Genomic DNA, 10,000 nt, shown 5'->3' with positions numbered 1-10,000 from the left:
CTGAAACATTTTCAAAAGATGGGGCAATGGTTTTTTAAATGCAAAAATCTCCTGTTGATTCATGGATTGGTATCTCTCATTTTTTAAATAGAAGTTTCTTGAATCATTGAGATTGGTATAATAGCTTTTATAGTTTCTCATAAGACTAAGGCGATTTTGAGTCATTTCTAGACATCTCAGGTCTCGACGTCTCAAGTTTTATTTTGATACAAAAATCATTTCAAATTTTTCCCTTAACTTCAAATGAACATTTTGGTAAATCTTGTTTTTTTTTTTATTTATGTACTAATTAAAAAAAACTCTTTAAGTAAAACTTTCTGTTGAACAACTTTCTCTGCAGGCAAACAAGTTGTAAGCTGTAAAATGGGTGTATAACTTTTAGAAATGAAAAAATAAACTCATTTCAACCCGCAACGCTGGTTGTGTCAACGAGAAACTTCTATACGAAGCTTATGAAATACTTGGCCCTATCGGTTAAAATGATGTCCTTTTTAGTAAAAACATTTCAAAATTATGAAATTTTATGGACGGATGAGAGTAAGAAGAAATGAAAGATGGTAAAAATGAGCGAGTAGAATTTAATTTTATTTTTAATGTGATTGACGGATAAGATGTGAAGTAAATTTGAATATCGACCAATTTGATCTTTTGGATGAGCAAACTGAAATGCTTCTAACAATACTGAATTAAAGTTATAAATTTTAAACATTATCACGATGTATGTTTACCATGTATTGCTGTTGATAGGAATTTATGGTAGTTTCAATAGTTTAGTGAACTATATAACTCATCTCATGCCATTGATTTCAGGAAAAAAAAGTACTAAACAATATGGTATGTTCCTCTGATCCATTAGATGTGCATAAGCTTAGAATAATATGAAACATGAAATATATGTTCATTATTTCTAATTTATACTTTCCATATATTTTGAATATTTCTTTTTGTTGTGGCGGTCCGATGCGAGCACATCATAGCAGTTTACTCTAACCCCATTACCCCACTAGGAAGTGGCAAAGCGCCATCCTCAAATAAAGACAGCGATGAAGCGGAGCCCGATAGCAGGAAGGGAGAGTTTCCTTCCAAAATTATCCAGGCGCGGGCCGCCAAAACGTACCAGATGTATCAAAATTTGAAAAACTCCGAAGCAAGTGGCCCCGCGGCCTGGAGCCCCAGCAGTTCGGATTCGGCACAAAGTCTCCGATCGCCGACCACCGAAAACAACCAAGAAGTCAAAACCCCTACAGTAACTGTTAGTACTTTCAGCAAATTACACAACTTTTACTCGCCGTTGCAGATGCCCCCTAATCAAAAGTCGCCATCGGTTGAATTGGGATCTCCGACTTCCTCTGGAGGATCATGCTTGAACTCTTCGAAATCCGACACATTTGAAGCCACCAAAAAAGTAATTGTTCCGAAAGTTTCCAACCCTGACTCGCAAACACAAGCTCAGGAAATGAAGGTTAAAAATCAAGTGTCCCTCTCGGAAACCTCGGACTGTGGCTACGGAACTCAAGCTGAGAAAGAATCCATTTCAACGTCCAGTAACGAAGATGACGGACCGAACCGCAAGCCAGTGCATCAGAAGCCTCCACCAAATCAGAAACAGCGATTGAACGCCGCCAAAAAACAACGTAACCCAGTGTCGATTCAGGAAAAGAAAGAACTCCGTCGCAAGAAGTTGGTCAAACGAAGCAAAAGTAACATGTATGATTCGATCATTTCAAGTGAAGATTATTCTATCAAAAGTTCCTTCGTTTGCGTAAGAGATCAAGAGAATTTTTCACAGAATAATCCAACTTGAGATAGAAATTTCCAAACCATTTTAATTTTGCCTCTAGTATCAACATGAAAGGATTGATGCATCACGTCCCCACGGACGATGACATTTCCAACTTACTGAAGGAGTTCACCGTTGATTTTTTGCTCAAAGGCTACGGCCATCTAGTTCAAGAGCTTCACGCACAATTGTTATCGGACCTGGTATGTTGAAAAAATTATTAGAATTTTGTTTATTTTGCTAAGTTTTTATTATTATTTTTTTAATTTTTCCTGACTTGAACCTGCAACCTCAACTGTACACAGCAGGGAGTGCAGATCGATACATCACACTTTTTCTGGTTGGTTACGTACTTTTTGAAGTTTGCTACCCAGCTTGAGCTGGATATGGAGCATATAAACAACGTACTGTCCTTCAACATTGTGAGCTACCTAACGTACGAAGGAGTGATGCTATGTGAGCAGCTGGAACAGTCCAGCCAGCAAGAGCTTTCATCGGATTTGAAACCGTGCCTCAGGAGGATCCATTTGGTGAGTTGTCTTTACTCTAAATAGTATTGTTATTTTAGTTTTTTTTTGTAAGTAATCTCTTTAGATGGGTAGGGCTGTGTGTAAAGAACGAAATATCATGCGTTAGAAAACTGTGGAGTTCTACCAAGAGGTAAATTTTTTTTTGCATTTTGAATTTCAAGGTCCAGCGGGTGACCGCGGAAACCGAATTTGCTACTCTTAGTATATTTATGAGTGCAATAGGCCAACTAACGGTACGCCACAAAATGTTCCTAAGGCAGGGCATCTCTCCTTGATCCCTCCCAAAAAAAACGGTAAAACACTGCTTGAACGGGAGAGATAATACTCACGATAGTGCGTTCCAGAGAATAATCATGCGCTTAACCACCTCCTGCACAAAAACGAGAAATGACTTCTTCTCAAACGGCTCAAGGTTTGCCGTCACCTCTCTTTGTAATGACTCAAGAGCCGTGGTTCCACGATCGAGTGTCGGTTATCCAGAGCCCGTGACTGAAATAACACACGCCCGGGACATAAGGCTACGACTCGGATGATTCCCAAAGAAAACGTCAGTCTACACAAATAAATACTCCTCGGATTCTTTCGCTACGACTAAATCACGTGCAGCGTTTCGACGAATTTGAAGCGTGTCTAAATCAATTAGGTGGCAACGGTTTTCGTAACTGAGTAAACAAAATGGATCTAACCAGTTCAAGTGTCGCAGGGCATACTGCATTAGACTGAGTCGATTTGAGGTCAGTTTTGAATTTCTCAAACCCTGGGGTCTAAAAAGCTTCGTATTGGTACAAAACTCATCCATGATTTTTTGCAGAATTTTTGAGTAACGTTTACATGAGTAAATTTGAAATTTTAGGTTTGTACGGGAAAATTGAAAATTTTGTACTGAAAAATCAACATCATTTTTGTTTCTTCTGTGGAACCGAGCCAGCTGATGGTTTTTGCGCCAATTTATCAAATTCCTAAAGGAAATTTTTCGCTGAACAACTTTGTTGAAGACCTTAACTTCGTATCTTGTTTGGCAAAAAAGTTATTAGCTGTTAAACAGCGGTATGTCTTTTCGCATTGGTAAACGATAAATTCACTTGACATCACTGCTGGGTGCCTAGCGTGGTATTGCATGACTACTTTTCATGCAGTACTTCGCGAGGCTCCAGCAGTGATGTAAATTGAATTTAATGTTTATCAATGCGAAATGACATACCCCTGTTAAAGAGCTAATAACTTTTTTGCCTAATAAGATATGAAGTTGATATCTTCAACAAAGTTGTTCAGCGGAAAATTTCCTTTAAGACTTTAATAAATTGGCGCAAAAACCATCAGCTGGCTCGGTTCCACAGAAGAAACAAAAATGATGTTGATTTTTCTGTACAAAATATTCAATTTTCCCATACAAACCTAAAAGTTCAAATTTACTCATGTAAACGTTACTCAAAAATTCTGCTAAAAATCATGGATGAGTTTTGTACCAATACGAATACGTTACTCAAAAATTCTGCAGAAAATCATGGATGAGTTTTGTACCAATACGAAGCGTTTTAGACCCCAGGGTTTAAGAAATTCAAAAATGACCCCTAATCGACTCAGTCTAATACTGCATGAAGCGTCGCTGGATAGCTTCTGGTAAATTGGGCACAAAACTGCCAACGTATATTCGAGAATTGAGCGAACTATGCTGCAATACTGGCTTTTTAGGCAATACACATCTTAAAACTCCTTTGTTACGCGAAATAAGAAGCCAAGACTTCTGGGTACTTTACCAACGATGTAATTCGTATGTTTCTTAAACTCCAGCCGATGGTCTAGGATAACGCCCAGATCGTTGAGATGCCGTCAATTTGGGACTTCATGGTGGAGATATCTTGCACGAATGATGTAAAAGTCAGCAAATTTTTTGTTGTGGATCGTTTCAGCAAAAATCCGTGCTTATCGTTGGAAAAGTATTGCTTTGAAGACAAGAAAATCGGATCCAGAACAACCTTATTTTGATAAAATAATTTTCAATGTTTTCAAACCAATCGTTATTTAAATTATATTTTCAACAAAATTGGTTCTTTTCAATGTTTGGATTGACTTATTAAATAACTTCATTTGGATTTCTACATTGCTCTTAAATTTTTCCTTATTCAAATGTTCAAAATTTTGAAGACTCATCAATAATCATTTTCGTCATGATAAAATCATAAACAGGGAACACGTTAAATCCTAATGTTTCTGACCAAATGCGGAAAGTCGTTACCTGAATTTCAAAATTCAAATGAAATGGTTTAAAATAATCAACATTTAATGTTTTTACATGTGATCACATTCTCTCCATTTCTCTTGAAAAAGTGGTAAAACCACGTAAAACGTTCTATTTGGACTTGTTTTCTTCAATATGGTTCTATTCTTTAGTTATTACAATTTTTTTTCGAAATTTTTTTTCCAAAATATTTCAACTTTTACATTTTTATTGGTTTTTTAAATTCCTACAAAAATATGATTTAGAACTTTCCATATAATTGAGCAACAACTATTAGAGATATGAAAATGGAAATCAAGTTGATAGATTGACTTCTAATGTGTTTTAGTCATTATCACCTTTCAAAAATGTTGTTTCTTACATCGTTAAAATGTTTTAATAAATATAAATTATATTTCAGGAGAAAAAACTATCAGCATAACACTAGTCAAAAGTGTTTCCTTATTACTTCCTTTTCCCCACATTCCCTACAAGTTTTTTTTTTGCAAGGATGCAGAGGTGACCTCGGTCCTTAAGCACAAAGTTGTTCTTTTATCCCTTTCTCATTTTTTCTATCCTATCAATTGACTACTAGGACGTGGCCGGCGCCGTTACTGATGTTTAAAGAGAGAGCATCAGTTTTGTGCATTGTGAATGTGTAGCCAATCCCAGGTTCCGTTCATTTGACCTCTGAGCAAAATTGATGGCCTCGGTCAATCACGGAGTAGCAACCATTGGCGATGTGGAACTTGTTCTACTGAGCCACGCCTGCGAACTTGGAATCCGAATTGTATTGACTTGTATTTAAACCAAATTAAGAAATCAATCACAGAGTATACTAAAATACTTATAAATTCTTCATCCAGACATCTTAAGGAGCATTTCGGGTTCAATGATTCAAGGTGGATGTGAGTAGTCAATCAAGCTAAGCTAAGCTAAGCTAAGAAAATCGGATCCAGAACAACCAATTCGTACAGTTTGGCTATCGAACACAGAGCTGATATTCCGCGGTAGTTGTTCACATCTCTCTTATCTCCTTTTTTGTGAACAGGAAACATCTAAGCTTCTTCCCAGAGCGAGGGAAAGATTGCGAAGTCCAGCGAAGCTCAAAAAATATGTCTGATGCGAGTCAGTAAATGTTGCATGAAACGATTCAAGAAGATAGCTGGGAATACAGCCTGGAATCCCTTCCGGACCCGTAGAATTTTTAAGCTTTGCTGTCGCCTTTAGAATGGCTGCGGCATCGAAGGGAATACCGATTAAGGAAGAATCTAGAGGTGCGATATTTCCTACAGCCATATCCAGTTGCTCTAAGGAAATGGACCCAGTTGCGAAAATGCTAGAAACTTTCTCAGCAAAGAGATTGTATATTTCAAAATCGGTGTTCGCTGTGTAGCCGTTCAAAAACATTTGGGACGGAAGCACGGATTTTTGACGTACTTCCATCTCGGGTTGGTCTTAAAATTGCGCTGTAGTCGGTGGAGATAGTTCTGGTAGTAACGCCAACTGCTTTTTTTGTACGCCGTGATAAGCTTGCGGTATTCTGCCTTTGTGCAGAGGGACTTGTGCTTGCTGAAGTTTTGAAGAGCAGGGTTTTTAGCCGTCTTCAGATGTCGCAGTTGATTAGTGACCCAGGGAGCTCGTGGGTTGGAGGGTAAGCTACGTTGAGGAAGATGGCGGCCGATTATGTAGTTCAGTATGTTTGAAAAAGTCACAGCGGCTGCATCGGGATTAGATATATCGAGCTTGTTCTCCCATTCGATAGAATCCAGGACGAGGGAGTCGAAGTTTTTGAAGTCCTGGCAGAAGGGAGCGGTTTCCTCTATGGGAGCGTTAATTCTAGTGACATTGAGTGAGACCAATAAAGCTGGATGATGAGAAACAACTTTAACGAGAGGGGCTGGAGCTAAACCAATAGTCGAATTGCTGAAGCCTTCGTTAACAAAGCAGAGGTCGATACGGCCGTTTTCGTTTTCAAAGCTGTTGATTTGGCGAAGAGTCGCGGTGCTCAAAGAGTTCAGGAAGATGTTGAAAGGGGCCCAAAAATAGGAGCGCATAGGATCTGGGAACAAAAAACCGCCAGTGGATGGCACCGTTTCAAGCCAGGCATGTTGAAATCACCGATAACAAGTAGGTATGTCTTCATGAGCAGATTGAGCTTACTTTGGATAGGCACCGCGAGAAAGACTTAACTAAAAACAGGTCATCAAAATGATCAGGAGGCACGTACACCACGCATTAGTACAATTTCCGATCACCGAGATCAATGCGGGCCCAAAGAAGTTCCAAATCGTCACAGGAACTGTCTTCGATAAGCTGAGCCGGGAGTCTAGACATACAGCAAGTAAAACTCCGCCTCCAGTTGACTTTTTGCTGTTCAGGGGGCTTCGATCGCAACGGAACACTGCATAATCTGGGCCGATAATTTGACTGGACATGGTGCGGTCATTTAGCCATGTTTCTGTAAAGGCGAAGACTTCGTAGCAGGAGCATGACCTGGCAAGGAGGTAATCAACCAGACAGGAATTGACACCACCAACGTTCTGGTAGTAAACATTGATGATAGGCTCAGATGTATCGGATGCAGAACGACAACGAAGACCCCAGTAAGCGTACTTGTCTGAACTTGTCTTCACCACAGACGAACACAGGGCCGAGGTCTCCGTAGTTCCTGATACGTTGCATCCCGGTACTGGAGGCCCAGTAGATGTAGCGGAGGTGATTTTGCGAGTTTGAACTGTTATGAATCGGAAACTGGATACACGAGGAAGATGTTCTCATTATAACGAGGTAGCTAGATCTTACCTACCTAAGGTTCGGCGCCGATTGACCGACGAATAGAGCTGAGATAAAAGATCTGCCTCTTCTTCGGTGCCCATCTGGTTTCCAGTCAAGCGCCTCTCTGCAAATCTCGTTTTCATCTCTTCGCAGCGTGTGCCCAATCCATCTCGACTTACGTTCCCGAATCTCGACGTCCAGCGCCTTTTGATGACACCGGCGATGAAGTTCCACGTTCGAGATCCAATTGCCAGGCCACAAAGCGCGGATGATGTCCCGTAGACAGCGATTCACAAAAACTTGCAGTTTCGCAACCCGTACAACTGTACGGATTAGACGTTTGAGTTGAAGATTCGGATCTTAGTTTGTTGAGAGATCTGGCGTGAGCGCCAGATGTTTCGAAGACTCGCTAACGCAAATCGGGCTTTTCTGATCCGGGTTTCGATGTCTTTCTTGGTATTACCATCAGGCGTAATCTGGCTACCAAGATACTGGAAGCACTCCACTTTCTCATCTTGTTGCCCAACTACCATGAAACTGGAGGGATTTCCTGTGCTGATTTCCATCGACTTGGTCTTTCCAACATTGACTTTGAGACCTGCTGCCTTGGAGCTTTCGGTGAATCGTCGAGTTTGCTCTGCATATCCGGTTGTGTTTGGGCTGGCAAAACAATATCGTCGGCCAGGTCAAGGTCTTTCAGTTGCTCCATTGTCGAAGGATTCCACAGCAATCCTCGGTTTGGTCTACAGTGAATCGATCCAGTCAAGATCTCCTCCATAACGACGAGAAAAGCAGCGTTGATAAAATAAATCCTTGTCTCACTCCAGCAGTTACCGGGTTTGGATCGGACAAGACACCGTCGTGCAAGACCTTGCACGAAAATGTCTCGTACTCTGCTTCGATGAGATGACATAGTTTCTCTGGGACCCCGCGTCGTCTAAGAGCAGCCCAGATGTTTTCGTGGTTCAGTCCGTAGAATGCTTTTCAAAATCAACGAACACCAGCGGAAGAGAGTCTTGAAGTTCGTTGATCTGTATTCAGATCAGTATTATTCTTAGCGTTGTGATGTGGTCCACACATGATCGTTCGGATCGGAATCCAGCTTGTTGCCGTCGAAGGGTAGCGTCAATTTTCACCTGGTTCCTGTTCAGAACCACTTTGCAGAGTACATTGAGGTACATTGTACAGATCAACGTTATGCTTCGCCAGTTACCGCACTCTGTCAGATCTCTTTTTATTTGGACTTTTACGAGGATAACCTGCAACCAGTCGGTCGGGAATGTTGCAGTATCCCAGATGTCAGCGAAAAGACGGTGCAACATTTGTGCTGACATAGGATGCAGGGATGCAATAGATCCCAGGTGCTTTGTTGGATTTCATATTTTTGATTGCCGCTTCTATTTCAGCCAGCGAGGGCGCTTCCGAGTTGACGCCTTTAAAGCGAGTAACTGTTGGCGCTTCGAGCTGCGGGTTCTGTTGGCCATCGCTATTTGTGACTCGGAAGAGTTGTTCCAAATGCTCAGTACAACGCTTGAGCTGATCTGTTCGATTTGTCAACAGCTGACTTGCTTTGTCTTTCAGTGGCATTCTTGCATTAGTCCTTGCACCACTAAGGCGGCGAGCTAGATGGCGCTTGAAAACTTCCATACCGTCATGTTCTGTAGAGCAATATATTTGGGCAACAAAGTAGGGTTCTGGTCAGGAGAACTCAACGGCCACTCCGAGCTCGAAATGAACCATCAATTTTTTTTTTCGAAACAAAACTTGGGGTTTCTTCCCTTCGTGAGACAATGCGAAGTCCTGTTGAAAAACCACCTGCTGAAACCGAAATCGGGACGTGTCCACGGCTCGACGATATACCGTAGAACTAGTGTCCACCGATAAGATTGATCTTCACCTCTTTAGGGTGTTTAGTTTATCTCATTCTACCCCTGACCTACAACGATGTCGGTTTCTGTCGTCTAATGGTCTTTAGGACGTCGGCAAATATTCGTCATCTTTCTGGTAACCAAATATGTAGTTCTATTTTTTCACGAACGTACTAGGTCGAAGATTTCTCTCAAGGTGCTTCTTAATGATCTTCACCATCATTGTAGGCAGGGTTGGACGGCTCCTCCCGAACAACAAAGAGCCGGGAGAAAACAGCATGGTTTTCAGTTCGGCTTCCGAGCGCAATCCTCATGCTCCACTCGTAATCCGAGTTTACACGAGCTATAAGCAGAGATGCCAATGTGCCTGATTTTTCGAGGCTCAGCATAAAAATCTGATAAGCCATTCAATTTCCCTGATTTTTTAAAATATGCCTGATTTTGCCTGATTTTTGCGAATGTGATGAAAAATGGGTAGTAGCCCAAGAAACCAGAATTCCTTTTAAAAGGTTTCATAGAAGCTTTATCAGCTCTCGTTTCTGTCTGAAGAGAATGCTAATCAGCCAAAAATTTAAGTTCCTAAAGCTACTTGAAGTTCGTTTGAGTGGCTGAAGAGAATGCTTTTCAGCTTTTAAGAGAATGCCAAAAAACTTCAACGCGCGGAAAAAACCAGTTGACACATTGCTGACATAGATTGCAATAAATCTCACCAGCCTCTCGACCAATTCACCAATAGTTCATTGTCATAATAATAAGTATTCAAACTTAATGTCAATTGGGATGACTGAATGGGTTGGTCGATAGATTGTACCTTATTTCGTTTAAA

At 40.9% G+C, this 10,000-nt stretch overlaps 1 protein-coding gene across 1 annotated transcript; it reads left to right on the top strand.

Annotated features, from left to right (window-relative positions):
• Window positions 1-60: 60 nt before the first annotated feature.
• LOC129759220 (protein timeless-like) lies at window positions 61-4,113 on the top strand. The gene is made up of 5 exons (XM_055756627.1): window positions 61-1,231; window positions 1,298-1,707; window positions 1,842-1,983; window positions 2,086-2,310; window positions 4,102-4,113. The coding sequence occupies exons 1-5, from the start codon at window positions 1,121-1,123 to the stop codon at window positions 4,111-4,113; spliced, it is 900 nt and encodes a 299-aa protein (XP_055612602.1). The 5' UTR covers window positions 61-1,120.
• Window positions 4,114-10,000: the final 5,887 nt, after the last annotated feature.

This window comes from Uranotaenia lowii, unplaced genomic scaffold, assembly GCF_029784155.1.
Source record: "Uranotaenia lowii strain MFRU-FL unplaced genomic scaffold, ASM2978415v1 HiC_scaffold_1226, whole genome shotgun sequence".
NCBI classification, from domain to species: domain Eukaryota; kingdom Metazoa; phylum Arthropoda; class Insecta; order Diptera; family Culicidae; genus Uranotaenia; species Uranotaenia lowii.
Note: the sequence above shows the minus strand (reverse complement) of the source record. Positions and strands in the feature narration are given on the sequence as shown.

Bases quoted from the DNA above. Each gene is read 5' to 3' on its own strand.
- LOC129759220 (XM_055756627.1), top strand. From the start codon at position 1,121: ATGTATCAAAATTTGAAAAACTCCGAAGCAAGTGGCCCCGCGGCCTGG. The intron at 1,232-1,297 runs GTCAAAACCCCT...TCGCCGTTGCAG, and splicing joins CCACCGAAAACAACCAAGAA to ATGCCCCCTAATCAAAAGTC. The intron at 1,984-2,085 runs GTATGTTGAAAA...AACTGTACACAG, and splicing joins CACAATTGTTATCGGACCTG to CAGGGAGTGCAGATCGATAC.